At 38.5% G+C, this 26,195-nt stretch overlaps 2 protein-coding genes across 3 annotated transcripts in view; both read right to left on the bottom strand.

Moving 5' to 3' along the window:
- Nucleotides 1–1,634: 1,634 nt before the first annotated feature.
- The window catches only part of LOC109211635 (zinc finger CCCH domain-containing protein 44-like), a 32,991-nt gene continuing 8,430 nt past the window's right edge, over nt 1,635–26,195 (bottom strand). Inside the window, exons 3-11 of one of the 2 annotated variants that reach the window (XM_019375184.1) lie at nt 17,149–17,336; nt 15,752–16,769; nt 15,533–15,660; nt 10,296–10,355; nt 10,159–10,209; nt 9,332–9,402; nt 4,457–4,611; nt 4,280–4,351; nt 1,635–4,198 (exon numbers count right to left, since the gene is read on the bottom strand). In XM_019375184.1, coding sequence (XP_019230729.1) covers nt 2,451–4,198; nt 4,280–4,351; nt 4,457–4,611; nt 9,332–9,402; nt 10,159–10,209; nt 10,296–10,355; nt 15,533–15,660; nt 15,752–16,769; nt 17,149–17,336 — 3,491 coding nt within the window. In that variant the 3' untranslated portion in view covers nt 1,635–2,450. Of the gene's footprint in view, nt 4,199–4,279; nt 4,352–4,456; nt 4,612–9,331; nt 9,403–10,158; nt 10,210–10,295; nt 10,356–15,532; nt 15,661–15,751; nt 16,770–17,071; nt 17,337–26,195 lie in introns of those variants that run through there. The other variant, XM_019375185.1, reaches the window with a different exon arrangement.
- Nucleotides 11,640–13,079, bottom strand: LOC109211636 (mitochondrial import receptor subunit TOM6 homolog). The gene has a single exon (XM_019375186.1). The coding sequence runs from the start codon at nt 12,478–12,480 to the stop codon at nt 12,316–12,318; it is 165 nt and encodes a 54-aa protein (XP_019230731.1). The 5' UTR covers nt 12,481–13,079; the 3' UTR covers nt 11,640–12,315.

The raw sequence follows: 26,195 nt of genomic DNA, 5'->3' as shown, positions 1-26,195 counted from the left end.
TTCTTCTTCTTCTTCTTCGAGTTTCAATCTGAATTTCAGTCAAAACCAAGTCTAATCTTCACCAAAACCCCTCAAAATTGAGATATAAACTCCAAAACATATTCCCAATTATTTTCAACAACACCCAATCAAAATAAATAATGATTTTTGAAAACCCAAATTTTGAATTCAAAGTTTCAAAGCTTTTTAATGGCTGTCAATGGTAGAATTGTTGCTCTCTTGTCTCTTTGAAGGTTTGTTCTTCATTGAGAAAATTTGAAGCTGAAGGTAAATGTGTGTATGAACTTTGAAGATTTGACTTCAATTTTGATGAACTTTGTTGTTCTTCATTGATGAACTTCAACTGGAGTAAAATGGGGAACCAACTTTGTTAAAGGGTTTCTTCAATTTTCTGTGAATTTAGAGGGAGAATTTGGTTTGAGAAGATGGAAAATGGTAAAAAGAACGTGGGTATGGGTAAAACGTGTGTAGGACCGAGGGGTTAGGAGAGAGAAACGTGCAGATTCCTTTAATTAAGGAGTAAAAAATGTACAATTAATTATACCCTTAATTAATTATGGTATAGAATTGATAATTTGGTATACTAAGTGTAATTAAGTCAAACCTTAAACATTGAGGGTAATAAGGTTTCCTGTGTGGCATAGGAAAGTAAAAATCTCTAAAAAATAATGGGTTAACTTGGACTCAGCTCAAATAGACCAATGAGCTAAAATATTTGTAGCCCAACCCATTAATCTCTGGGCGAGTTAGGCGGTTGAATGGATTTGGGCTCAAATTACCACCCTAGTCAATTGTAGGTAAATGAACAATCATGGGATCAACATGAAGGAATTAGCTAGTTGACAGCAGGCGTACAAAATCAAGTCTAGAGACTTGAGTAGAACTACACAAAGAACTAAATTAGTCAAGTATTTAGAAAACGGGAACAATTTTTTTTTTTTTTTATGATTTATAATCAATAAAAGTTGAGAAAAATAAAAAGATTGATAGAGTTGTTCAATGTCTAGATTGATTCATATATTTTAATAAATCTGTTAATGTTATTTCTCTCTTTTTTTTTGCTTTATAAATAAATGAAGATCAACACAACTAAAGAAACACAACATCCCCATAATGGGACAAATTCCTAAAAAGGGAAAAAAGATAACAAATGAAACACGTGTCTTGAGCTACAAGGGTTCGGTTATAGTTATTGTTGAATCTATTTTGACCAATCAATCCTTGGACGCTTGGTTACAACTTACCAAAAAATGAACGGAAAAAGGGCCAAATATATCTCTTTACTATCAAAAACTACAGTTGTCTTCATTCACTAGCGGGTCGGGCTATGGGTAATGGAGTTGTGAATCGGGTAATTAAATTGGGGGTGGGTCGTTTAATGAGGAGCTGCCACGTGGCCTCCGTAAAAAATAAGGGCAAATGTGACTCATAGTATAACGGTAGGGTCTGAAATGGCCAAATAGTATAACGAATGATAAGTTTAAACAATTTGCAATAGTAAAGGGATATATTTGGCCCTTTTCCGAAAAATGAACCACCCAGTGCATCTATTCAGACTTCCTTACAGCAGAAGCTAAAATGTTATGTTTCACTGGTAGAAATGGCAACAAGATTGAGGATAATAATAACCAATCTCAAAAGAACAGAACCTCTTTTCTCCAAATGTATACGTACAGAATTCGTGACTCTCATCAATTCACTGCTGCAGCTTGTACATTAGCAATATTTTCAGGATCAAATACAAGGATAATACACAAATACAATTGTTTTTGCCTGCTTTAGTGCGCACTAGTTTCTACCAGGTTAACATTATGGTTCTGTGGGAAAAATAATTTTGTACACTGCCATTTTTACTGGCATTCTTTCGGTTGAATTATGAGAGTTTAGCTTACATCTTACTGTAAAAGATTTTGGTTGTACAAAAAAAAATTAAAGAAATTGCCGTGAACTCGCCTTTAACTTCTCACCTTCACGTGTGGATACAGTCGCATGAATCTCCCTTCCTGCAACGCCCACTCAAATAAAATTTACAAACTGTCCCCTTTGGTAGGAGGCCTAGAGTAACCCCCAGCACCAAATGGCTGTCTGCTCAATGACCTATCCCTACCAAATCCAAAGTACCCAACTGGAACAACCCAATCTCCTGGACAACTAGACCTCTCCCCTGTACATATATATACTGTGTTCCAAATGCTGGATTCCCAGTAAAAGTGGCACGTTCATGTGTGAACTTCCCCATGCAGTTTCCATGTAGCTACCCTGACTACCATTCGTAAATCCCTGAATCGGTGCACCCGAAATCCTGTTTCCAGATGCTGCCCAACAATCAGCGGTCATTGCTTCCAGTACTGTACTCCGGCTCATCGCTGAAGCTGCAGTTTCTTGGCTCGTGGTAGAGGGTTAGATACGTTGGACCCAGCTTCTCCCTGGGAAAAGGAAACATCAGCCGACTATGTTTCTCCCTCGCTGCTAGAAGATGAACTCCCACTAGACCTCTTTAAAGGATCAAATACAACAGCCGGTGATGCCCCCGCTAGTTCATCTGTCAGAGAGGATTGACAAGGTAATTGAGCATCTTCAGTGGATATCAAGGCATCACTATTTGCAGGATCAGGTGTGCGAGTCAGCTCCTCAATAGAGCTGAACCAGTCACTAGTGCACACAGGTATCATCTCATCACTGCACCTCATGGCTGAGGTGGGTGAAGCCATACCACTTTGATTTTGAGATTCCATTGCATCGACTTCAGCTAATAGATCTGACACCGATTCCTCATCTAGAGTGCTGAACTCAATTGGCTCGTAAAAGGTTGCTCGCCAATCGGAACAGTTTGAGATTGGATGAGATGAGGAATTACGATCGAGTTGGTTGGCATCTGAAGTAGGTGCATCGACACGATCACACACTGTTTCAGCTGGTTTCAGTGAAGAATCAGATACAAGATCAGAGTCCACAGATGGTTTCATAGCTGGTGAACATCCGCCCCATCCATTCGCTATTTCATGAAGCTGGGCCCGACTGATCACTAGACTAGAAGCACTGCTCCAGCTAGAGCCTGAATGCTGAACAGTTAAACTAGAAGGAAAAGATTCTTTGTCCGCTGCTGCCTGCCCAACTGGAGCTTCGTCTTTCAAGTTTGGAGTAGGACTTGGTAAATCCTGGACATTTGAAGCACAAACTGGAACAACCGAACTAACAGAAAGCGGCTTTTCAGCAGCCTGAGCTTCAACATCGGCATAGCTTGTTTGTGGGGTAGGACTGGGCAGATCTGGATAATTCTTGATATCTTTCTGTTCCAATGAATCACCAAACTCAGTAACTGAAGCAAAATTATATCCAGAATTTATGTTAACCGAACTTCTATTACTGGTTAAGGATCCCCAGTTCTGTCCAGACGACTGTCCTAAATGCCTCCGACTGTTGGATAGCATACTATGGTTGCGGCCATCAGATATTTGGGATATTGTGCTTCCACTTGAGTCCTGGACCATATGACTGGTACTGGACTGAAAAATTTTATGGCATCTTTTCCCATGTGGAGGATCTCCCTGCACATTCCCATGACTGGATGGAGGGACTGGACTGGATGGTCGGGGTTTGTAAGAATAAGAGTTATTCAAATCCAAAGATTTTGGAACAGATGAGGATAATCCATCCATCCTCGTAGTGTCGGTGTTACCATTAGAATGGTTGTTTGTAACACGGAGGTGCCAAGGTACCTCCCTCTCTCCACATTCTCTCCCTGTTCCAGTTGCACTTTTACACGCACCAGCACTACTGCTTACAGAAGCAGCACCAAGCTCCTGAGACTGGTGTGATATCTCATCATGCGGCCGAGGGGCTTTATGGAACAGCCCCTTTAGTGCATTAGTTAAAAGTACTGAGTCATCATGCTCATCATCTGTCCATATCCTCATATCAGGTGGGAAAAGCCCCGACTTATTCCACTTCCTCAACTGCATCACTGAAAATGGCCCTTGTTTTCTACTACTAGGGTCACGGTAATGCCAAAGTTTGTCTGTTTCACTACTGTTAGCGGATGTTGAGTCCACTGTAGAGAGGCTCGCAATTGAAGTTTCAGATGCAGACCTATCCACAGCCAGACATGCAGTATCTTGATTTCCTAGCTTCTTCAAGATATTATTTCCATGGGCCTCTCTTTTCTCACTCATTTTACATGGCATAGATCCCTCTTTAGCTGGATAAACAAAACAAATATTTTATTTAGCTCATGAAAAATCAACTTTTGAAAGACTTGCTAGTACAATTACTATCTCACCTTTCCTCCGTGAAGACATAAGCTTGTCTTGGCTTCTATTAAATCTAGTGTATCTTGGCCCCTCATATTCAACTGCATTACATAACCACAGCAGTAAGCAATCTTCCGGAATGTGCACAATAAAAAGGAATCAGCAATAAGTTGGAAAAGAGTGACTGAAAACACAATGCTGTACACCTTGTTTCTTGAAGTCGGATGCTCCAGCATCTTCTTCAGATTCGTAATTAGGATCCATATTTGGATCGGCACGCACTTCTGGAATTGCGAGTAGCCTCCTCCGCCGCTCCTCAGGCATCTTCAGAAGCTCTAATTTCTCTACACATTCTCTGAGCGTAAAAGTGTCAAGGAAGTCCTCATACCCATGGTCAATGTCTTCTCCAATTAACAAGTACAGAAAATGACATCCATAGATATTGAAATCAATGGGGGGGAGTCATTATCAATCAGAGTTAATGTTAGTAAACATATTGTCATGGAATGTGAGGGGGCTGAATAGGGCAAGGAAAAGGAAAGTTATCAAAAGCCTACTACTAGAATGGAAAGCAGATATAGTTTGTCTTCAAGAATCTAAAATTCAAGGGGATATCAGGGGGATTGTTAGAGAACTTTGGGATCACAGGTGGGTGAAATATACTCAATTGGAGGCCAGTGGAACTAGAGGGGGAATTTTAATAATGTGGGATGGTAGAGCTTGGGAGGGGGAAGTATGTGGGGTGGGTGTTCATTCTATTACTTGAAAATTTCTTGGCAAGACTCAGGACTATATATGGCATCTATCAGCTGTATATGCTCCCAATGATAGAAGGGATAGGGAAGAAGTGTGGTGGGAGTTGGCAGGGGTAAGGGGCCTCTTTTCTGGTCCATGGGTGGTGTGTGGGGATTTTAACACTGTGAGATATCCTTCGGAAAAAAAAGAATTGTTCCAGAATCTCAAGAGGAATGATGGATTTCTCAAATTTCATTGAAGATATGGAGTTGGTAGATATGCAGCTAGCAGGGGGGGAGTAGACTTGGAAGAAAGGGGATAGACATGTTATTGCAGCTAGACTGGATAGATTCTTAACTTCTACTGATTGGAATGAAGAGTTCAGAAGCATCAAACAGCAGAGGTTGCAAAGGGAGAAATCAGATCACTTTCCATTGATGCTCAAATGTGGAAGATGGGAACCAGTCAAATCATACTTTAAGTTTGAAAACTGGTGGTTACAGGCTGAGGGATTTAAAGAAAGAATTGAAGAATGGTGGAATTCCTTTTTTTATGAAGGGAGACCAGACTTTATACTGGTCTCTAAACTCCAAGCTTTGAAGACCAAGCTCAAAGAATGGAGCAGAACCTTGCAAGGCAACCTAGCTTTGCAGAAGGCAAGTGTTCTCAGTCAACTTGCAGAGATGGAAGGAATTCATGATCAAAGGAGCCTGACTGAAGAAGAAATCCTCTCAAAGAACTCATTATCACTGGAGTTTGAGGAGATTGCTAGTAATGAAGAAGTAGCATGGAGGCAGAGGTCCAGGGCTTTATGGCTAAAAGAGGGAGACAAGAACACCAAGTTCTTTCACAGAACAGCTAATGCTCATAGAAGATACAATAATATAGATCAACTGGTGGTAGAAGGGGAGTCTTTACAGGCTCCAGAAGACATCAAAAGGGAGGTTATCAGATACTATAAGAAGCTGTACACAGAGGAAGAAGAATGGAGACCAACAGGGCCCAATAGCATCCATCAAATGATTACAGAGGAGGACAACCTAATGCTACAAAGCCCATTTGGAGAACAGGAAATATGGGACAGTGTTAAGGCATGTGCAGGGGATAAAGCACCAGGACCAGATGGTTTTTCAATGGCTTTTTTTAACAAATGCTGGGAAGTGGTAAAAAAGGATGTTGTAGCAGCAGTCCAGAACTTCTATGAGCAGGAAATATTTGAGAAGAGTATGAATGCTACCTATGTAGCATTGATTCCTAAGAAGGCAGGGGCAAAAGAGCTAAAAGATTTCAGACCAATAAGTTTGATCAGTAGCATATACAAAATTATCTCCAAGCTACTGACTGAAAGACTCAAGAAGGTGGTCAACAAGCTGGTGGATCATCAACAAATGGCTTTCATTAGGGGAAGACAGATCATGGATGCTGTCCTAGTGGCTAATGAATGCATAGATACAAGGATCTCAAGCAAAGAACCTGGGATTCTATGTAAATTGGATATAGAGAAGGCTTATGATCATTTAAACTGGAGGTACCTGCTACAAATTCTAAGGAGGATGGGATTTGGAGGGAGGTGGATTAGATGGATATCATACTGCATTTCTACTGTAAGTTTCTCAATCCTTATTAATGGAGCTCCAGCTGGATTTTTTCCTTCTCAGAGGGGGCTAAGACAAGGGGACCCTCTTTCCCCCTTTCTATTTATCTTGGCCATGGAGGGACTGAATGAAATGCTGAAGAAAGCACAGACAAACAGCTGGATAAGGGGATTTAAAATGACCAATAGAACTGACAACAATGGAAGGATTTCTCACTTACAATATGCAGATGATACCTTGGTATTCTGTGAAGCAGATAGAGAGCAAATGAAAGTCCTAAGAGTGATATTCATCCTGTTTGAAGCCACTTCTGGATTGCACATCAACTGGCAAAAAAGCCTTATTTATCCGGTTAATGATGTAATGGAAATACAGAGTCTGGCAAATGTTTTGGGGGGGAAGGTGGGGGTTCTACCTACTATATACTTGGGGATGCCTTTGGGAGCCAAGAGCAAATCAAAAGGAATATGGAATAATGTGTTGGAAAAATGTGAAAAGAAATTGTCTAACTGGAAGAACCAGTATTTGTCAATGGGAGGGAGGCTGATTTTGATCAATTCTGTTTTGGATGCCATGCCTACATACATGATGTCTTTATTTCCAATGCCAGCTAGTGTAGTGAACAGAATTGATGCCCTTAGAAGAAACTTTCTATGGGAAGGTAACTGTGACAAAAAGAAGTTTCACCTGGTTAAGTGGGGTGATCTAATTACAAGCAAAAAATCAGGGGGGTTGGGGATCAAAAATCTGAAAGTGCAGAATCAAAGTCTGATGCTGAAGTGGTTGTGGAAATTTGCAGCAGATGAGCAATCTCTGTGGACAGAAGTGATTAGGGAAAAATATGGAAAGGAAGGAAGCTGGACAACCAAGACAGTAAGAAGACCATATGGAGTCGGTCTGTGGAGATCAATTAGGAACTTATGGCCAAAACTAATCAACAAGGCAAAGTTCAAAGTTGGTAATGGTAGAAAGATTTCACTATGGGAGGACAATTGGCTAGGCCAAGGATCTCTGAAGGGACTATTCCCGGATATTTTCAATTTGTGTCAACAACAGAATGCTACTATAGAAGAGGTGTGGTCAAACCAAGGATGGAATCTCACATTCAGAAGACTGTTAAATGATTGGGAGATTGACAGAGTTATGGAATTCTACAGTTCTCTGCAGCAGTTCAGTGGCATCATCTCAAACCAAGTTCAAGACATGATCAAATGGCAAGGCAATAGTCAAGGGAAGTTCTCAGTTAAAGATGCTTACAAGAAGTTCAATCAGTCCAATAATCAGGTGGAATGTTGGCCATGGAAGATGATTTGGAAAGTAAAAATACCACATAAGGTGGCATGCTTCACATGGCTACTGGCAAGAGAAGCAGTTCTAACTCATGACAATCTAACTAGAAGAGGTTTTCAATTGTGCTCCAAATGTTATCTATGTGAAGAGGAGGCAGAGACAATTCACCATCTCTTTTTGCACTGCAAGTTCACCTCTCAGATATGGAGAATCTTCATCAGTCTGAGGGGAATTCAATAGGCAATGCCAGGAAGAGTCCTTGATATTCTGGCAAGCTGGAGTAAAATGGGCACACCTTGTAGAGAAAGAGAGAGATGGAGAATTGTCCCAGCATGCATATGGTGGACAGTTTGGGAAGAAAGGAATCAAAGATGCTTTGAAGATAAGTCTAGCAGCATTCAGAAGATTAAGATGAAATGTCTAGCTCTTTTTATTTTTGGTGTAAAGGTCAGCTTTTGGAGGATCATGAATCCATTTTAGATGTTTTAGAGTCCTTATAAGAAGAAGAAGGAGGACTAGGAGTGCCTAATTTTTGCTAGGGCATCCTTTTTTTGTAATTATGGGGGACTTCACAATTTTAGTGAAGTCTTATATCAATATACAACTATGTTATCTTTTTCAAAAAAAAAAAGATATTGAAATCAAAGTTTCTCCTTTTTGAACAAGAATGTCGAGATCAAACTTTCATATTGAAATCTTATAAATCTCCCAATACATTTAGATGTTGAACTGAAAATTATGATGTAACAACAGCACTATATGCTTCCAGCAGTTATCTCATGATTAAAAGATTTAGATTATATTTCTATAGCTTAAGTAATTTGTTGTAACACATTTCATTTGTGTTATTTATAAGAGGTAACTTGCAAAAAGAAAAAGCAATTTTGAGTGAACCCATTCTTCTAAAATGTGATAGTTTTTGAAATGGTCAATCCACTAATGTATGTGAAGATCCAGACAAGGACAATGTAGTCAGAACCTTATCAAAGTAATTATTGTTAAAACATATTTGTAAAGCACTCCAGCTTATACCAAGTAAATTCATCCATCTTCTTATAATGACAAGAAGAAATAAAGGACGTCCATCTGTACTCGGATTAAGTTTTACTTTCAAAAAGTGTTTAACCTAATTAAAATGTAATTCAAATTAGTTATGTTCCTGTTTAGGACCAGGCTTCTCATTGTAATAAAATTAGTCCTTTTCCCTGTTCAGAACCAACCTCTGTCCTCTGACTGCTTTTTTCACCTCAAGCTATAAACCAAATTTTTTCATTTGCTAAGGTAATCAGACAGAAACATATGGAACTGTCAGAAAAGAGACGGGAGCAAGAGAAAAAGGTAAGAAAAAAAGACAAGTTTTTTGATTATGGTGCATCAGCTATTTCAGTTGGAGGCATCATCAATCTGATTTTAAGATAACAAAAGTATTAAGGTAAACTGTTTCAACAGAGGAAAGGATATTCTTTTTTACGCCCATTCTCACTTGCTCGATCACGAAGATGGATGAGCCGCAGTACCTCTTCTTCCAGAGACTGTATTTTTTTCAGATAAAGAAGCAACAGCATATCACAACACAGCATTTTTTTTGAAACATCACAACACAGCTTTTTTTCTTTTAGAAATATCAAACACAACATTTATAACATCTTTAAATACAAAAATTTTAAGTTCCATGAGAACAGCCACAACCCCACTTGTGGGAAACTACTGGGTTTTTTGTTGTTGTTGTTGTTGTTGAGAACAGCCACAACAATTTGCCGACTTTTGTTTTTGAGTTAGAACAGCTACTTACTTTGGAATGTGGAGCAACAAAATGTGTAGATTAGCTACAATTTCCTTCTTTCAGCTGCCGCTTCTTTGTGCTTTAGCCCAATTATAAAGTACAAAAGAAGCAGAGAAGAAAGGAAATCCTTCTAACACATTTTAAAGACTTAATTTAAGCTCCTTCAATCCCACCTTACTTGACCGGCTCCATTCCAATTAAATTTACTTGACGAAGGCAAATTTACATGAATATCTAACAAAGCAAAGTGTTGCATCATATACTAAATTGCTTCTCCATCTTCGCAATTAATCTCACTGCATATGGCCCAGGGGCAAATTTAAGGAATTTTGTAATACCTTTGCTCCAAATATTAAGTAAATCAACCATGAGACAGGATATCACCAAGAAATGCAGAGCAATATATTGAACAAAGTAGGTAAGATTAAGATAATTCAAAGGAAAGAAAAGCAAATAGCAATGAATAATAAATAAGGTGCGATCACATAGAAAGCAACTGACATACATCATTGAGTTTTACAGCACGGAGTTCCATTGCTTTCTTCTGTATCTCACCCTATGTAAAAGAATAAGCATCAATAAGTCAGATGTCGTAGTATCTTTAAAGTAAAACTTAAAAATATCATCAGGTTCGACACTTACTATTGTCAGCCGCTTTACAAGCCCACATTTTATAATCTGACGTAATCTTCTGCATTCATCCTGAAGAAATAACAATGAATGATCAAAATATCACACGAATCAACAAGTCACCTGCTGAAATTGCTACATACCCTTTACAAGGACAACATACTAAGGTAACCGAGCAGCCGAAATAATTAGAATCTCACATTGTTGAGGGTATGAATTGTAGTCTCTTTCTTTAAAAGAAAAATTATCATTAATTAGGGGACTGGAGAAAGGAAAGGAGGATAAAAGGAATTGAACCCACACCTATAGTGTGGTAAACTCCCCTGATACCATTAGGCCCCATGGTTTGGTGGTAGTCCTTTTAAAACAATTTTTACCTCATGAGCTATCTTTTGAAGTAGATTTAGATCCAAGGTCCGTATTCCTTAACTTATCATAGCCAAACTCAGCCCTGATATTGGGCTATGGTCCCCATATCATGTTATTCATGCTACAGATGTCCAATCCTCCAACCCTGAGCGTATAGAAGGGTGTTAAGAGTCTCAGATAGGTTGAGGGTATGGATCTTGGACAATCTCACCTCATCAACTAGTTTTTGGAGTTGAATTAGGTTCACTTTCTATTTTCCTAGCATAAAGTAAGAACAAAAAGACATTGATGTACCATTTCTAGACAGGCAAATGAAGCTATCTATTAATAATGCAACAATGTTGCAATCCGTTTTTCCCACAATTCACCTGGATTTATGCTAAATTTTGATTCTGTACATGACATGGTCAATTCAGCATGCCATACATTGCCAAATACTAGTGGACAAAAGAAGCCTAATTTTCCTCTCTTTGAAGCTGCTTTAGAATGTATAGAAAATTAGAAATTGTAGACCCTTCAAAGCAACAAAACAAGGGAGTACCCAGTAAAAAGGATTCAGGCCTTTCACAGTTTGTAAACAGCACAAGATAGGGAAGGACAATAAATAAAGGTGCACATGATACATTGAGAAGTAGATTTCATAAACCGCTAGACCACTAATATCATAAGAGTGATCGTCAGTACCAAAAAGGACAATTTGGTAAAGTCCAACTTTCAGGTTGCAATGGTTAACAGAGTATGAAGTGATTATAAGGGGTCATTTGGTTCACATAAAAATGGCAGGTTGGGGAGTGTTATCCAGACTAAATTTTCCCATCTCACTGAGATAAAATAATTCCTTTTTTTTTACTTTTGTTTTGGGGGCGGGTTTGTGGGGGGGGGGGGGGGGGTTTAAGGGTTAGCTAACAGTGCACACTTAGACCCAAGTTTATCTTCCCACCACCCTACACCAAAACAACCACCGCTGATCCCAACCTCATTCCCTCCCTGCAGCAACCAAAAATCATCCACTTCTAAAGTTGAATTACTGCTATTTATTTAAAAATTTAAAGTACTTATTTATGATAAAGTAAATAAAAAAACATTAACCAGAACTGCAGTCAGGGCCCAGTATCCTGAACAACCCACAGAATAAAATCATTCAATCCTTCTCCCAATACCCTCAATGACAACCCAATTCCTATTCGTGGATACTGCAATTGCCCCCTACTAATATGGAGATATTACAATGCCACCAAACTGATAAAATACTATAATCTGATATGCAAGCCAACTCCAAGACAGCACACACAAAATAAAATGTTACTTTAGCCTCAATTCCGGTGATGTAAAATTCCCTTAGGGAATGTGAATAAAGCTTAGAGCCCGTTTGGATTGGCTTAAAAAAAGTGGCTTTTAAGCACAAGTGCTTAAAAACAACTTTTAAGTGCATGTTTGGATAAAAGTGCTGAAACTTAAAAAAAGCTGTTGAAGTGTTTGGCAAACAAGTGGTGGTAAGCACTTTTTCTTATTAAAAAGACAAAAAATATCCTTAAAGTTGTTAGAGACAGAAATGGCTGAGAAGGGGTCAACAGATGCGTAGAGAACACTGGCTCCTTTTCTTCCAAACATTCCTTCCTCTCGAGGAACTAAGTAGAAAAGAAGTGCAAAAAAGAATAGGGATTTAGAGCTCGAGGAGGAGTTCTTCTTTCTGACCCGAAAAACAGTGAGAGATGTATGGGGTGACCCGAATTACGGCGACCCAAGCTCCGAAAAGGGCGACGTAAGTCTTCAGCTGCTTGAGAGCAGCTGCTTTGTCAGGTTTACGCATGAACAATCCTGGAAACATGGTTTGGTCGTTTGCAAGATTTCTCCTTTGAGAGGAGAATGGAGATGAAACTGGGCATGGTTTTGTTGATTTCTACTGAATTGCTTGAAGAAAAGTACAGAAAAATGAAGATGAAGAGGAAAGAAGAGGGTAATTTTGGTATTATAAAAACTTATAAGGGCAAGAGAGTAATTTTATTGGTCAAACTAAAATGGCTTTTAAGCCAAAATCAAAAAAAGCCAACTTGGTGCTTTTGGCTTTTTTTAGCACTTTTTAGCTTTTTTTAAGCAGCTTTTTTTGTTGCCAAACACTCCAAAAAAATAAAAAAGTGCTTAAATTTCATGGGACAAATTAAGTTAAATTTCATGACAGCAAGAATGATGTTCTAAGACTCCTAACATCTCTCCTACTATTATGGAACAATCTCCTATTCCTCACTCAAATAAGCCAAAACTAGAGATGGTTGTCCTCCAAGTTGCTTTCTTCCCTTGCTATTACAGAAACGACACTCTTGCTAACAAGAATGATTCTCTAAGACTCCTAACATCATATGATTTTTTAAGACTCCTAACATCATTCTTGCTATTATGGAACTGTGAGAAAGCACGGGAGAAAATATATTATTGATGTATATTCATATGTTACAATGAGCCCTATATATATACACACATAACATGTCCTACTCCTAATATATATTGGACTAGGGTTATTTATTTACTCCTATTTACATGACTATTCTAACACTCCCCCTCAAGCTGGTGCATATAAATCATATGTACCGAGCTTGTTACATATGTAGTTAATACGAGGACCAGTGAGGGACTTGGTGAAAATATCTGCAAGTTGATCATTCGACTTCACAAACTTTGTAGCAATATCTCCCGAGAGTATCTTTTCTCTAACAAAGTGACAGTCAATCTCAATGTGTTTAGTTCTCTCATGGAACACTGGATTTGACGCAATATGAAGAGCAGCTTGATTATCACACACAAGTCCCATCTGACTAATCTCACCAAATTTCAACTCCTTGAGCAACTGTTTGATCCAAATTAGCTCACATGTCGCCATAGCCATCGCTCGATATTCTGCTTCTGCACTAGACCGAGCAACCACATTCTGTTTCTTGCTCTTCCAGGACACCAAATTTCCTCCTACCAAGACACAATATCCAGACGTAGAACGTCTATCAGAAGGTGATCCTGCCCAATCAGCATCTGAGTATCCAACGATCTGCTCANTGTTTTCCGGTGGGGTTTACTGGGGTTTGGTCGCCGGAGCCTTGGGAACCCTGTGGTGGTGTTGGTTTTTGCACAACACTGATAATTAGTGACTTTGACGCAATTAGTCACTTAGGTCACCGGAAAATTGCACGGTGACTGAGTTGTTTCTTCCCGGATATCGTTGGAATGACGCACAACGATAAATTTCTCACGGTTGCTCTGATACCATGTGAGAAAGCACGGGAGAAAATATATTATTGATGTATATTCATATGTTACAATGAGCCCTATATATATACACACATAACATGTCCTACTCCTAATATATATTGGACTAGGGTTATTTATTTACTCCTATTTACATGACTATTCTAACAGGAACAATCTCATACTCCTCACTCCAAATAAGCCAAAAACTAGACATGGTTGTTCCTCCAACTTGCCTTCTTCCCTTGCCAATCCTCTGAACACAACACCGACAACAACACCAATACCAACAACACCACCTATTCCTCACTCCAAATAAACCAAAAAAAGACATGATTGTTCCTCCAAGTTGCCTAAATAGACATGGTTGTTCCTCCAATTACCTTCTTCCCTTGCCAATCCTTGAACACAACAACACCACTCCAAATAACATCACTCCTACTATCATGGAAACAACAACAACAATAATAAATGCAACAACAACATACCCAGTGTTTTCCCACAAGTGGAGCTTGGGGAGGGTAGTACGTATGCAGACCTTACCCCTACCTCGTGAAGGTAGGGAGGTTGTTTCTGGAAGACCCTCGGCTCAATAAAAGCAACAATAATAAATGCAAGAAGAATGATTTTCTAAGACTCCTAAAATTACTCTTACTATTATGGAACACTCTCCAATTCCTCACTCCAAATAAGCAACAAAATAAACATGGTTGTTCTTTCAAGTCGCCTTCTTCCCTAACAAATCGCCGACCCTCCAGCATTCTTCCACCTTTATAACACCCATGAGATATTGAATAGAAAAGCACAGTCTTTGATTATAATATATAAGTCTGCAATTCAATAAAAGGTGATATGTGTCCTCTCTAGACTCCTTCCACAAGCAGCACCGAAGGATAGAAAAACCCAGTAAAACAGTCGAGGTGCACGTAAGCTGACTCGAACACTACTATTATTAAGAAAAATAAGCTTGTACCTGTACGGCACACGAGGTAAAGAAAGCTAGTTTTTTCATTTCTCTAACATTCCCCAATATCTATAAGAATTGTTCTGTACGCTGCACAGAGTCCTAACCAATTGGTATCACAGAACTTATTCTTCCATTGTGCCCTGTTTTTGCTAGGTCTGCGTGAATTCCAAGAGATTGTAGGTCAATTTATGATGAATCCTCACAATAGATGGGACACTAATATCTCTTTTGCTTTAATTGTTAGAGCCAAAGAGAATTATTATTTAGAGAAAGGAGGGACAAAATTGGATGATAACAGTTAGTATTAAGAGAGGACAATTGAATAGGGGATAGTACTCTTTCTCCCATCTACCAAATGAATTTCTTTCCCGCACAAGAAGTCTCTCTATCACCATCTCTAGATTTACTTAATATACAAAACTACATATAATACAGAGGTGTTGTTGCTACCTTATTTGAGGTAAATGTGATTTCATAGCCTAATTAGGAAACAATGCAACCAAAAAAAGAGAGAGAGAGAGAGAAAAAAAATTATTGTCCCACAACAAAGAACAGAAAATATGAATATTCCACTTACCTCCTGCAATATCTACCTGTAAGCAGAGCTCTTAACAATTGTGACCAAAAAAGGATGCAATTCAAAGTAGTGAACAAGGAACAATTGCTTGTATCTAGTTACCTCAGAGAAATTTTGATTTGAAATAGACTCAATAGCTACAGCCTCTTTCTTGTTTAAGTTTAATACTACAAGAAGTACATCAGCTGTCTTATCTCCAATCTTGTATGGAATAAGTGCCTTGCTTGTACCTGCATTGAAGATATTATGGCTCTGGAAACTAGGGCAAAATCTTATTTACATCATCATTAGTTAAGAAAAGCTTTTAAGAAAGATCTGTACCTATAACAGGAACAAGCCTGTACATTTCTTGCTTCTGATTGTTACTAGATATTCTTATACGGACAACTGAGCCAATAACTCTGCCGTGGAACTTTTCCATATCTTCCATGAGACTCTCCATCAAATTACGCCGCAAATATATGAGATTGATATTGTGAGCATCAATTGCACCATATTCATCTAGATTAATCTGCACCAATTTTTCTTCAGAGTTTCTACGAGATTTACGTTTCTTAGTTTTATTTTTCAAGAATGAGCTATCAATATTGTCATCAGCTTCCACATGGTTAGTAACAGTTCCAACAATTCCAGCTGGTATAAAAGCACTCTTCTGCGAACCCTCCTTTATCAGAAAGTGAAACTCAAGAAGCTTTAGCATTTCTATGTGGCCAACGCGAGGTTTTCCAAAAAGACTTTTGAGCCTCGAATCACAAATTATTTGACTTTTCTGGCGAGGATCTCGAAGATTATTTCTCTTAATGTACTCTAGTAATAATGCCTGCACATCAAAATGAGATAAAGCAGAAGTATCACCATTTTTCATGCGTGCAACAAGCTCCAAAAGCTCTTTGGATGCCCATTCCATGCGTCCAGTCAAAGATGTCACCATGCTGGTGCTTGCTTCTTCTGTCTCCAAAGAATCTTTATTCTGTAACTCTAGTTCTATGGGCTGTGTTAGCTCCAACTGTGGAGTACAGCCAGCAACACTTAAACGTTCAGGCTCAACAATTGTTCGGTTTTCAGTGCTTGGAGGATCCTTGCAAGGTGGCTCTAGCGATTGTTTGGATTTCTTCAGCTCTAAATTGTCATAAGAGTTGCCCCTAGTACCTTTTCCATCGAGGGCAACACGATAACCAAAAGGTAGTCGCTGTCTCTTAGCAATTGCATCTGATTCTTTGCATGGGCTTTTAGCTTGAATTAGTTCACCTAAAGTTAATGATAGCTTTTCTTTTACATACATCCAGTATACCTTGAAAAGATACTCCCAGCTGCTGTTGTCATCAAAATCTACTTGAACCTGAAAGGATTTCAGGCACTTAAAGCCAAATACAAATTGCAAAGAAGTATCAAAACCAAGCATACTGCAGAAATAAAAGAAAATAAAAGGTATACACTAATACTATCTATGAACAAAATTTTAAACAAACAATTTCCTTCTTGTTTTAATTATTTACAAATCTAGCAAGGCATGATAGGAAAAATGTTTGGACAAAATTAGCAATTGCCAATTGGAACTGATGATCAGATCAGTTCCTGGAGAATGTGCCGTTTTTTATTTAACCACAAGGCATTAATCATTCTCAGAAGAATATATCTTACTCGAAATCGAAAAGACTTGATGAACTCATCAAATGCCAAATCAATAATCTGTAATGAGATTATGGAGCACAGCATACCATCTCCTTGTTCCCTTGGTCTATTTTCTCAATCAGCATGATCATTCTCATACATGTTGAGCAAAAGCCTTTGTTTCCTCGAATACGGAAGTAATCAGCATTTCTTGTACATCCTTTGCACACTGAATATGTACAAGTATAGCACATATATTGGGAAGCCTTTTGACATACACTACAAATATGCCAACCTGAAAAAGAAGATAATTCGAGAATGTCATGCAAGCTTCAGGGGGTGGTGATGTGATAATCAATATAAACAGCATATGCACCTATTACCGTATCCTATATGGTTATCATTAAGCAACTGACTACAGGACTTACAGCCTACAAGGAAGAATCTTTTTCTTATTTTTTTATTATTAACTTATCATTCATGAATATTGTCGCCAAAATCAAACATAACAGATCTAATTGTAGAAAGGGGAACCAAATCTTCTGAAGTTAAAAAAATGTACTGACTGGACATGGGATGCAAAAATGTTCAGCACCACACGTGGCAGTCATTGACATGCCCATGTATATTTGGTGTTTAATTTTAATAAAGTTTGATATTTGTATTTGTTTGTGGTTGCACCTTTACTATGAAAACAGATTCTCCGAATATATACATTTATATATATGTGGGGTATTAGGACAGCTTGCATGCATCTCAACTATTCTATTGGATACCTGCATTCTTTGTTATTAAAATCCATCCTTTTGTCGCTTAAAGCGACAGGAAGCAAAGGCTTATCACTTCATGGGTGATATGCTTCAAACAATGACAACAACGAGATGCGGTTGATTCTATTGTTTATTGGTATGCTGAAATAGTTATTTTAACAAACATTCGATTATTATGGTACTCAAAATTCATATATGTTTAAAATTTGTTAGTTTTCAAAAAAAATTGTATCTCATTACAAAGAAGCATGCAGGTGAATTTTTATTTTACCATTTTACCAGTGACTTGTTTTTCGCTTCAAGCTCATAGACCATGCCCTTTTTTTTGCTCTTTTGTCTTTTAAGATTGCCTACATTCTTACACCAATACAAGTACCAAATACACTTGTCCTCTATCATATTACTGATGACATACTAAAAATATTTTAAAACCAACCTTTATCCACTTTAGAGATTAGACCTATAGATTCTTTGCAGCTTATTCTAACATTACGATGATGAAACCTAAGAGTCGGCCTAATCTAGTAAGTAACATCAAGGATCCTTATTTTTTCTTATGGAAATCAAGGCTTCTTTTGAGCAACCCAAAAGATGACGCTGTTCAATGTAGTTCCCAGCTTAGACATAGTTCATTTATCATTTCCTTATGGTACCATTTATTTTGATTGTTCAACATTCAGTGTAGTCAAATGATCCCATCTTTGTTTCTCTAGGTCATGGATGTTTAGTTTTTTTAAGGTACCATTTAGTTTGACGGTGTAACATTTAGTGTAATCAAATATCCCATCCTTGTTTCTGTAGGACTTTAGTTTTTTTTTCTTCCGATTTGCAATTCACATCAAACAAGAAGAGACAATTTTCAAGAATACCACAGAGGAAGAGATCTTTTCGAGATTCTCTTCGATTATGTACAGACAACAACGACAACAACATAAACATAAACATGATGATGATGATGTAATGATAGTAATAATGATAATAATAATAATAATAGTAATAATAGTAGTAGTAATAGTAGTAATAGTAATAATAGTAAAAATAGTAATAATAATAATAGTAGTAATAGTAGTAATAGATAATAATTGTTAGTTTGATAGTTAGATAGTAGTAAATAACTCTAATCCCATATGTATTAGGAGTAGGACATGTATTATATATAGGGCTCATTGTATCATTGTCATAATTAATAAATAAATAGATTTTTCTCCAGTGCATTCTCACATGGTATCATAGCATCGGTGAGAAGAGATCGTTGTGCGTCATTCCAGCGACATCTGGGAAGAAAGAACTCAGTCACCGTGCAATTTTCCGGTGACCTAAGTGGTTGATTGCGTCAAAGTCACTTATTATCAGTGTTGTGCAAAATCCAACACCGCCACAAGGTTCCCAAGAGAGATCCGACCAAACCCCAGAAAAATTCACCGGAAAATACTCACACGCGCCGTCACGCGCCTATCGGAGATTTGCTTCCGGCGGCGCGTCTGTCACGCGCGTGTGACCTCTTCCGATCAGATTTTGAAAAAAATTCTTCAGGACAGCTTCATCTCCTTGCAATTCCGAGTCCATTGGTACTATTTCCGACAGATTCCGACAACTTTGGAATTTTCCCGGCGAGCTACAGTGATTTTCCGGCGTGAACAGTGATCCCCAGAAAATTTCTGCTTTTTCCGGCACGATATTATAATGGCATTCGTATCGGAAGCCTTTAACTCACAATCCGTTGGATCCAATGCATTGAATCCAATCCAGATGGTTTCTTTACCGGATTATATTGTGTTCTTTTAGTACAAAGCACACAGACATCTTCAGGATTAGCCTCCGTTGTTCCAACAAATAGTAGCATGACTTGTGTCTCCCAATCTTCACCTTCTGAGTCTTGGGTCATTGATTCAGGTGCATCTGATCATATTTCTGGTAACAAATCTCTTTTCACTAGTATTTCATATTCTCAATCTCTTCCAACAGTCACAATGGCCAGTGGGTCTCAAGCCATGGCAACTGCAATAGGTCAAGCAAGTCCACTTCCTTCCTTACCTTTAGACTCCGTTCTTTATGTTCCTGGTAGTCCTTTTAATCTCATAGCTGTTAGTCGCTTAGCCAAATCACTTAAATCTATTGTGTTATTTCTTGATGACCTTGTTTTTATACCGGAACGCAGTACAGGGCGGATCATTGGTACCAGACGTGAATCAAATGGACTTTATTACCTTATCCTTGCAAAATCACATGGACTCGCATCTTGTCTTCCTCCAAAAACTTGTCCCGTTACTGATTCACCAGATTTATTACATAAACGGTTAGGACATCCTAGTTTGTCAAAACTTCAGAAAATGGTACCTGGCTTATCTCACTTGTCCACTCTAGAGTGTGAGTCATGTCAGCTCGGTAAGCATACCCGCTCCCATTTCCCGCAGCGTCTTGATAATCGAGCAGAGTCACCTTTTACTTTAGTCCATTCAGATGTTTGGGGTCCTAGTCGGGTCAGTTCTACCTTGGGATTCCGCTACTTTGTCAGTTTCATTGATGATTATTCCAGGTGCACTTGGATATTTTTGATAAAAAATCTGTCTGAGTTATTTTCTATTTTCCAGACCTTCCACGCTGAAATTCAAAATCAATTTGGGGTTTATATCCGCACATTTCGTAGTGATAATGCCCTAGAGTATTTGTCTTCCCCATTTCAGCAGTTTATGAACTCCCATGGGATTATTCATCAAACATCTTGTCCGTACACATCCCAACAAAATGGGGTAGCTGAAAGAAAGAATAGACATCTTGTTGAAACTGCTCGTACCCTACTCATACAATCTCATGTTCCGCTGCGTTTCTGGGGAGATGTAGTTCTTACATCTTGTTATCTTATTAATCGTATGCCATCTTCAGCTATCCAAAATCAAGTTCCATTCTCTGTCATGTTTCCCCACTTACCTTTGTTCTCTCTTCCACCCCGTGTCTTTGGGAGTACGTGCTTTGTTCATGACCTTACTCCAGGAAAAGATAAGTTAGCTCCTCGTGCTCTTAAGTGCATATTTCTGGGTTACTCGAGAACGCAAAAGGGATATCGATGTTATTCTCCTGACCTTCAGCGATTTCTTATGTCTGTTGATGTTACCTTCTTTGAAACCCAATCATACTTCACAGGTCTAGTTAATCACTTAGATATTTCTAAGGTGCTACCAGTTCCTTCTTTTGTACTATCTCTCATTCATCTTCCTCCATAGCTCCACCACCTAAGTTCCAGTTGCGGCTCCACCACCTCTAACTCCAGTGCCACCACCGAGTCCAGTGTCACCACCGAGTCCAGTGTCCAGTTCCACCAACTATAGCTCCAATGCCACCACCTAGTCCAGTTCAACCTTCTACAACTCCACCACTCCTGACTTATCATCGTCGTCCGCACCCAACATCAAGCCCAGCTGAATCATGTCCTGCACCTGACCCTGCTAATACTGCGGACTTGTCTCCTCTTAATCAACCGATTGCACTACGAAAAGGTATACGGTCCACACTTAATCCTAATCCTCATTATGTCGGTTTAAGTTACCATCGTCTCTCACCATCCCATTGTGCATTTGTGACATCTTTGTCCTCTGTTTCCATCCCAAGTCTACAGGTGAAGCACTGTCTCATCCCGGATGGCGACAGGCTATGATTGAGGAGATGTCTGCTTTACATACAAGTGGTACTTGGGAGCTTGTTCCTCTTCCTTCGGGTAAATCGACTGTTGGTTGTCGTTGGGTGTATGCAGTCAAAGTTGGTCCAGATGGCCAAGTTGATCGACTTAAGGCTCGTCTTGTTGCCAAAGGATATACTCAGATATTTGGACTCGATTACAGTGATATTTTCTCCCCCGTGGCTAAAATTGCATCAGTCCGCCTTTTTCTATCCATGGCTGTTGTTCGCCATTGGCCTCTCTATCAGTTGGACATTAAGAATGCTTTTCTTCATGATGACCTTGAGGATGAGGTTTATATGGAGCAACCACCTGGTTTTGTTGCTCAGGGGGAGTCCAGTGGCCTTGTATGTCGGTTGCGCCGGTCCCTCTATGGTCTAAAGCAGTCTCCTCGAGCCTGATTTGGTAAGTTCAGCACAGTTATTCAGGAGTTTGGCATGACTCGTAGTGAAGCTGATCACTCTGTATTTTATCGACATTCTGCTTCAAATCTCTGTATTTATCTGGTCGTTTATGTTGACGATATTGTTATTACCGGCAATGATCAGGATGGTATTAGTAAGTTGAAGCAACATCTCTTTCAGCACTTTCAGACAAAGGATCTGGGCAGATTAAAGTATTTTCTAGGTATTGAGGTCGCTCAGTCTAGCTCAGGTATTGTGATCTCACAACGGAAGTATGCCTTAGATATTCTTGAGGAGACAGGAATGACAGGTTGTAGACCTGTTGACACTCCGATGGATCCGAATTCTAAACTTCTGCTTGGACAGGGGGAGCCTCTTAGCGATCCTGCAAGATATAGGCGGTTGGTTAGTAAATTAAATTACCTCACAGTGACTAGACCTGATATTTCCTTTCCTGTGAGTGTTGTGAGTCAGTTTATGGATTCTCCATGTGATAGTCATTGGGATGCAGTTGTCCGCATTCTTCGGTATATAAAATCAGCTCCAGGCAAAGGCTTATTGTTTGAGGATCGAGGCCATGAGGAGATCGTTGGATACTCAGATGCTGATTGGGCAGGATCACCTTCTGATAGACGTTCTACGTTTGGATATTGTGTCTTAGTAGGAGGAAATTTGGTGTCTTGGAAGAGCAAGAAACAAAATGTGGTTGCTCGGTCTAGTGCAGAAGCAGAATATCGAGCAATGGCTATGTCGACATGTGAGCTAATTTGGATCAAACAGTTGCTCAAGGAGTTGAAATTTGGTGAGATTAGTCAGATGAGACTTGTGTGTGATAATCAAGCTGCTCTTCATATTGCGTCAAATCCAGTGTTCCATGAGAGAACTAAACACATCGAGATTGACTGTCACTTTGTTAGAGAAAATATACTGTTCGGGAGATATTGCTACAAAATTTGTGAAGTCGAATGATCAGCTTGCTGATATTTTCACTAAGTCCCTCACTAGTCCTCATATTAGTTATATATGTAACAAGCTCGGTACATATGATTTATATGCACCAGCTTGAGGGGGAGTGTTAGTTTGATAGTTAGATAGTACTCCCTCCGTTCCAGTTTATGTGAACCTATTTCCTTTTTGGTCCGTTCCAAAAAGAATAACTCCTTTCTAAATTTGAAAACTATTTAGCTTAAACTTACAATTCTACCCTTACTGAGAAGCTTTTATAACTACACAAATACTCTAGACCCCTTTTTGAATTGTTTAGGACCACAAATTCCAAAAGTCTTCATTTTTTCTTAAACTCCGTGCCCAGTCAAACAGATTCACATAAATTGGAACGGAGGAAGTAGTAAATATAACAAGCTCGGTACATATGATTTATATGCACCAGCTTGAGGGGGAGTGTTAGTTTGATAGTTAGATAGTACTCCCTCCGTTCCAGTTTATGTGAACCTATTTCCTTTTTGGTCCGTTCCAAAAAGAATAACTCCTTTCTAAATTTGAAAACTATTTAGCTTAAACTTACAATTCTACCCTTACTGAGAAGCTTTTATAACTACACAAATACTCTAGACCCCTTTTTGAATTGTTTAGGACCACAAATTCCAAAAGTCTTCATTTTTTCTTAAACTCCGTGCCCAGTCAAACAGATTCACATAAATTGGAACGGAGGAAGTAGTAAATAACTCTAATCCCATATGTATTAGGAGTAGGACATGTATTATATATATATATAGGGCTCATTGTATCATTGTCATAATTAATCAATAAATAGATTTTTCTCCCGTGCATTCTCACAATAATAATAATAATAATAATAATAATAATAATACAACAACAACCAAGTATAATCCCACTAGTGGGCTCTAGGGAGGGTAGTTTGTTCCCAGACCTTACCCCTACCCTGGGGTAGAGGGGCTGTTTCCGATAGACCTCGGCATCCCTCCCTCCAAGAACTCCCCACCTTGCTCTTGGGGTGACTCAAACTCACAACCTCTTGGTTGGAAGTGGAGGGTGCTCACTACTAGAGCAGCCCACTCTTGTAAAGTAGTAATAATCCCCAAGGTCTTCTACTCCCAAAAGAATTATGCTACTGTAGCTAAGGAAATCCTTGCTATAGTAAAATGTGTTATGAAGTTTCAAACTGATTTATATAATTAGAAGTTTTTAATAAAACTGACAACCAAGCAGCAAGGTTTTATCTTTAATAAAGATTTCAAACATGATGTATCTAAACACATGTTTGCAAGATGGCAAGTTGTATTAGCTCCATTTGATTTTGAAATAATTTATAAAAAAGGATCAGATAATGCTCGTCCTCTTCCTGATTTTCTCACTAGAGAACTAATAAGTTCTTTTGAAATGACACAGGACATGAGGCCCGAATACAAGCCTCCTCGAGGCAGAGGAAGAGGAAGGACATCTTCCTATGGCAGAGGTAATAATATTCTCGCCCAAATCGGAAATCAACAACTAGTAGCTGCTAAGGTGTTAATACGGAACATCCATTGTCAAATGCTTCATGGATTTTATGAAATCCAGAAAAGGAGAAGGTAATACACCGAATGCACCAACATATTCTTCAGCTATAACAGAAGAAAGCCATGAGAACCTAGAGGTTTATAACCGAAAGAAAAAGAAAGAATTAATAATTCTTCTAGAACAATCCGACCTCAAATGGAAGGATAACCCATGGCAATTAATGACAAGATATTTTGATACAGCGTCATACGCTACCCCTGCATATAAATACAGGATGCATTATGAGATAATACTCTCATCTACTGGATCAGCTGAAATTCAGCATCTTTATCCTGCAAATACTAAAAGAATTTATAGTTTCTCTAAAATAGTCATCAAAAAGGTATTAGCCTCAGATGAATGGGGACTTAGTACCTTGAAGGAAAGAGAATATACTCATCCTGAACAGAAAATCGCAATTCAATTTAACTACTGGGACTATGTAGATGGTTTTAATAGAACCTTTTTCTATGAAAATCCTAATAGGAAACATTCATTGTTTATTAAATTATGCTCTAATATGTTTGAACAACAAATACCAAATTGGTTTTGTAAATGGTGGAAATCATATGGTCCATCCTTAGAGATACTTCCTCCAATTTTTAAGAGTCTATATACTTAATGGGTAGATATATCACCCAAGATTATTTCATTAAAAAAGATAATATCTTTTATGATGGCATAGCAGCCATGTATTTCTTTATAGATTTTTCTATCCCTTGGATAATGAAATGGGATGTAGAAATTGGTCACACTGAAGAAGGACTTCTATGTCTCAATAGAATTGTTTATACAAAATTCTGGAGTAAATTACTCCAACCAGATCAACAAGGAAAGATCTACGGAGAAGAATTAATAGAAGAGATCAAGGCCAAAATCGAGGCTTATGCAAATCAAGAGGTAACAGAGGTTGAGGTACAAGAATTGAGCTCATTCCAAAAGGTTACCAGAAAATTACAAATGAAGAAATGAGCAATCTCCAAGAAAGAAATTCTTGCATCATACTTCGAAGAAATAAAGAAAGATTTCGCAAAAAATTTTGGAAGTTGAAGTTAGCGATGATGTATCAATGACTTCCATAGGTAATACTTCAGAAGAAGAGACCTGTATAGCAGGAGAAGCTCAGGGAAGCCAAAATGCAAATATCAGTCTCGACGAAATAGAAGAACTTTTAATAAAAATGAAAGAAGGAGCACAAGAATCTTCTGCGAAAAAAGACAACAAGGGAAAAGACAAGGCATAAATTATTGAAGGCCCTACAGATAAATTATCAGGGTAATAAAGACAAGCTTTAATAAAGCAATGGACCCCTCCATTATTGAAGGGTCTGCTTTTATAAAGTAGTTTGTCCGGTTGTAATAATTTAGCTTTTTCTTTTTTGACTTTTGTATATCACTTTTTATCTTGTCGGCAGACTACATAATTGTGTCGGCCATAGTACTGTTAGTCTTTTGTTCTTTTTAGGATCGATCCATTATATAAGGATCGTATCCTTCTCTCTAAATCCTCTCTCTTGTGATCAGACATGATATGGCGAGGCTTCAAATTTCTGAGGACATGACACTTGATAGGAAGTTGTGGAGGTCGAGTATTAAGGTTGTAGGTTAGGAGGTAGTTGAGTCTTGCCTTACTTATACCTTTGCGAGACTAGTCTGGTAGGGTTTTTACCTAAGATAGCTAGTGCCATTGTTGTGTCTTACTAATTCAGTGCATGATGTATTTAATAGCTATCGCTTTACTTCGCATCTTTCTTCTGGATTCCATGTTCATATTTTTTCTTATTATTT

This window comes from Nicotiana attenuata, unplaced genomic scaffold, assembly GCF_001879085.1.
Source record: "Nicotiana attenuata strain UT unplaced genomic scaffold, NIATTr2, whole genome shotgun sequence".
Taxonomy (NCBI): domain Eukaryota; kingdom Viridiplantae; phylum Streptophyta; class Magnoliopsida; order Solanales; family Solanaceae; genus Nicotiana; species Nicotiana attenuata.
Note: the sequence above shows the minus strand (reverse complement) of the source record. Positions and strands in the feature narration are given on the sequence as shown.